The 4,627-nt window shown below is 41.5% G+C and overlaps 1 protein-coding gene across 1 annotated transcript in view; it reads right to left on the bottom strand.

Annotated features, from left to right (window-relative positions):
- The window catches only part of EPHB1 (EPH receptor B1), a 323,417-nt gene that overhangs the window by 53,024 nt on the left and 265,766 nt on the right, over positions 1–4,627 (bottom strand). The window contains exon 10 of the mRNA XM_019654615.1: positions 254–469. Within this exon, the coding sequence (XP_019510160.1) occupies positions 254–469 (216 nt within the window). The remainder of the gene's footprint in view (positions 1–253; positions 470–4,627) is intronic.

Here is a 4,627-nt window from a genome sequence, read left to right as displayed (position 1 = left end):
CCCCCAGATCATCTGTTCCAAATGTCCTCTTCCCATTGGCCAAGAAACACCACGGCTTCAGAGTAGACACTGGCAGCCTGTGCCCAGTTCTCCCAGATGGATCTTTCTCCCAGAACCTGGCTCCCTCAGTGGAGAGATGAGTCCAGGTCCCAGTCACTCCCAGTATGGTCCTGCCTGCCATAGGTCCCCAGACATGTGCAGCTACCTTTTACTCATGCCATGCTTTTACCTGAGAATACCAGGAAGGACTCACCAAGGAGCTAGTGTAGGTGGGGTCTGAGGTGTCATCCTGGAGATAGCGGGAAAGGCCAAAGTCAGACACCTTGCAGACCAGGTTACTGTTGACCAGAATGTTCCTAGCAGCCAGGTCCCGGTGCACATAGTTCATCTCAGCCAGGTACTTCATGCCGGCGGCAATGCCCCTGAGCATCCCCACCAGCTGGATCACCGTGAACTGTCCATCATTTTGCTGTAATAAGACACAAGGGGCATCGGGATCAAGATGGGATTCAGGGGTTAAACAAAAGCCGAGGCGCCCCGGCCTTGCTGCTCGTCGGCCTCTGTCAGCGCTGAGCCAAGCGGCTCACGGCCTCCTGCCTCCCCCACTTCCATCCTCCTCCCTCTCCTTGAACACTGTGCTCTCTTCTCCTTGCCAAGTCCTGTCAATTTCATCTCCAAATTACATCTCAAACTCATCCACTCCTCTCCTTCTCCACTGCCGCCATTCGAACCAAGTCATCGTCATCCATCACCTATTACAGCCTCTCTGCACCTGCCCCCTCCCCGACAATCCATTCTCTACACGGCAGCTAGAGCCATCTTTGTAAGACATAAATCAGAGCATGTCACTCCCTAGCGTAAAGCTCTCTAATAGCCTCCCATTGCATTAAAAAAAGAAAAACCCTCCAAACTCCTTAGCATGGCCCAAGAGACCCCATGGGATTCGCTAATGCCTCACCTTATATGGGTGTTGCCCTCTCACCTGTGCTAAAGCCACAGTGACTGGCAACTTTTCAATCTTTTCCCAAACCAAGCTNCTTTTGCTAAAATTATTATAATCAGAATAATACAGACAATATCACTTTCACTAAAGTTAAGAATCAGAACAATATGGTTTGGCACAAGAATCAATAAATAGATCGATGGAGCAGAATTGAGAATCAAAACATAGTTCATATAAGGAACTTAATATATGACAAGGATGACACGTGATTCAATAAAAAATGGACAATGTATTTAAGAAGTGGTGTTAGCATGATGATCTATTCACCTGGATGAGAACAGAGTAAGAGTATATACCTAATACATATTCAAAAGCAAATTTGAGAATAGCCCTTGAGCCTATGGACAAGAGATGGATAAATAGGCAATGAATACTACAATAAATAGGAGCAAACTATTGCTTCATACAACAATATGAACGAATCTCACAAAGAGAATGCTAAGTGAAAGTAGCCAGACACAACATATGTGTATGATTCCACTTAAGTGAAGTTGTAGAACAGGTAAAACAAACCTATGGTTGAAAAAAAATCAGAATAGTGGTTGCCTCTGGGAGTGGTGTGGGGTTGGGAATTGACTGGGGAAGGACAAAAGATAACGTCTCAGTGTGAATGTTCTGTGTCATGATAGGAGTTTGGGATACCCAGTTGTATGCAAGTGTTTAGGGGTGATATGTACTGATGTCTACAACTTATCTGGAAATGCATCAACAAAATAAGACAGAGGGATAAATGGAGAGAGAGATGGATAATCATATGGTAAACCAAACATAGCAAGATATTAATTCTAGAATTTACTTGGTGGGTACATGACTGTTCTCTGTAAAAATTCTATCAAGTACCCTGTGTGCTTGAAATTTTTCAAAATAAAATCTTGGGGAAAATAAATAAATTTCAGGTCTATTAAATATTTAAATATAGAACAAAACCCCTGATGAATAGTACAGGAAGTTGAAAAAAAGCATTTTATAACTTTGGAGTGAAGAGATCTTTTAAAACAAACCGGAAAACCCAAGAAGACATAGAAGGAAAACATAGATATTTTTGACTACATGAATATTAACCACTTTTGGAAGCCAAAGGATATCATAAACAGTAACCAAAAAAAGCAGATGGGGGAGGAGGAGCTAATTGTATCATATGGCAGACAAAGGGTTAGCATCCCTAATATAAAAAGTCTTCCTAGGGCTGGCCGAGTGGTGCGTTGGTTAAGAGTTGGCTTGGGATGCCAGCTCTGAGCAGCAGGGCCCCGGTTCAGATCCCACATGAGGGCCAGTGATGCTGTGCTCTCTACAGNTTTGGAGAAATATCTATTTAAGTCCTCTGCCCATTTTTTTAATTGAGTTGCTTATCTTTTTGGTGTTCTTATATATTTTGAATATTATCCCCTTATCTGATGTATCATCAGTGAATATCTTCTCCCATTCAATGGGTTGTTTTTTCATTTTGTTGATGGTTTCCTTCACTGTACAAAAATTCTTTAGTTCAATACAGTCCCATTTGTTTATTTTTTCTTCTGTTTCCCTTGCCTGAGGAGACACATCCAAAAAGATATTACTAAGAGCGATGTTAAAGAGTTTACTGCCTGAGTTTTCTCCTAGGAATTTTATGGTTTCGGGTCTTACATTTAAGTCTTTAATCCATTTTGAATTTATTCTTGTATATGGACACCCACTGTTTTGATTCCTGTCTTTATGTCAATGACTCCTAAATACACATCTGCATTTGGGTTTCTCCTCCATGCTCCCACTGCATATATCCAGCCACCTATTAAGGAGCTCTACTCTGATAGTCTACCAGCACATAAAAATCCAAATGTTCTAAACAAGTGCCTTTCAAATTTTCATAGGTATCAGAATCGCCTGGGAAATCTTGATAACAATGCGAAGGCCCACACCCTACTCTGACTCAATGAGTCTGTCTCTGGGTTTCTTATTAGCTCTCCAGGTGAATCTGATACCCACCCAAATTTGAGAAACACTGTTCTAAACTAAACCTACAATCTACTCCAAAGCTTCCTACTACTTCAACCAGTTCCTTTCCAGCGTCCCCACTCCAGAGAATGGCACCATCATCCATCCAGAGACACAGGTCAGATATTGGGTATCATCCTTAAACTTCTGTCACCTTCATCCCTAAGCATCAACTACTATCAAGTCCTTTCATGTTACTCCCCTGGGTTTCATGCACACATCCCCACCACCGTATAGCCTCGTGACACCTCTTCTTGCTTCTACTGTTGCCTCTCCCACCCATCCTCCACACTGTAGCCAGGGTAAATGTTTTCAAAACAAATTTTTTTTTGAAACAGTTCAAATCTCTAGAAAAGCTGCCAGAATACCACAAAGAATGTCTGTATACTCTTCGCCCAGATACCCCATTCCAACTGTCTACAATTGTCCCAGAAATGCCCTCTTGAGGCCATCTACTGCCTTCTTAATATCCTATTATCATACCTCTCTAATCCCTTTCAATATGGAACAGTTGCTCAGTTTCCTTGACTTTTACGACTTTGAAATTTCTGAAGATCATAGGCCAGGTGTTTAATAGAATGTGCCTCAATTTTAGTTAATCTGATATTTCCTCATGATGAGACCCAGGTTATACATTCTGAACAGAGTATCTCAAATGTCATGTTCACATNAGAGTAACCATGAAAAAATGTAAAAAAGTAGAGCTGAAAAACCAATAGATACATGCAAGTTAATAGCCCACCCACCTCTGCCTGAAGATGGAGTTGGGGGAGCTGCAATATTGCTCAGCCTCTGTGTGCATTACCCAAAGGCCAGCAGAGCCAGTGGGCACAGATGACAGGTGACTTGGAGTCTAAAGACAATACTTTAGGAGAAGAGGGGGAAAAATAAAGACAGAGAAATAGCCTCTATGGGACATCATAAATGACAAAAGTTGGTCGGGTCCGGCACACTGTGAAGCGAGAGAGGGAGCCACCGTTTCCTGAACACTGGACTCGGAGTCTGGAGACCCAGACTGAAGGGCCAAAGTTGCACTGACGAGCTATGTGGCCTCAAGTAACTTGTTTGACTACTCTGGGCCCCGGATCCCTCTGCAAAGTGAAAGGGTAGGATTTACAGCAAATTCTTAGTAATTGCCTCTCTGGAGGAAAGGGACAATTGGACATCCACACCTCCAACTTTGCATTCATCTATATTGGTAAATGGTGGGCTCCCATGCTCAGAATGAAGCTATTGCCCACTCCATCCTCTCCCAAGTTAAGTACATTTACCTCCACTGGTATTTTCTAATTTTTAAAAAAAAATCATAAATTAAAGTTGACATTTAATATTACACAGAGGATGCCAAAAATATATATACATTTTAAGAAAGGAAAAAAACTGTATTAAAATTGTAATACTCAACATATACCAATCACAAAAGATGAATGCAAGTCACATTTGACTTCTGCAATTACAGGAGGTGCTCAAAGTGGTTACCATCAGCGTATTTTTAATACAGTTTTTTCCTTTCTTAAATATATATACATTTTTTTGGTGCCCTTTATATTAGTTCCAGGTGCAACACAGTGATTAGACACTCATATAATTTACAAAGTGATCACCCCAATAAGTCTAATACCCATTTGACACCATATTTAGTTATTACAATAT

This window comes from Hipposideros armiger, unplaced genomic scaffold (genome assembly GCF_001890085.2).
Source record: "Hipposideros armiger isolate ML-2016 unplaced genomic scaffold, ASM189008v1 scaffold_226, whole genome shotgun sequence".
Classification (NCBI taxonomy): domain Eukaryota; kingdom Metazoa; phylum Chordata; class Mammalia; order Chiroptera; family Hipposideridae; genus Hipposideros; species Hipposideros armiger.
Note: the sequence above shows the minus strand (reverse complement) of the source record. Positions and strands in the feature narration are given on the sequence as shown.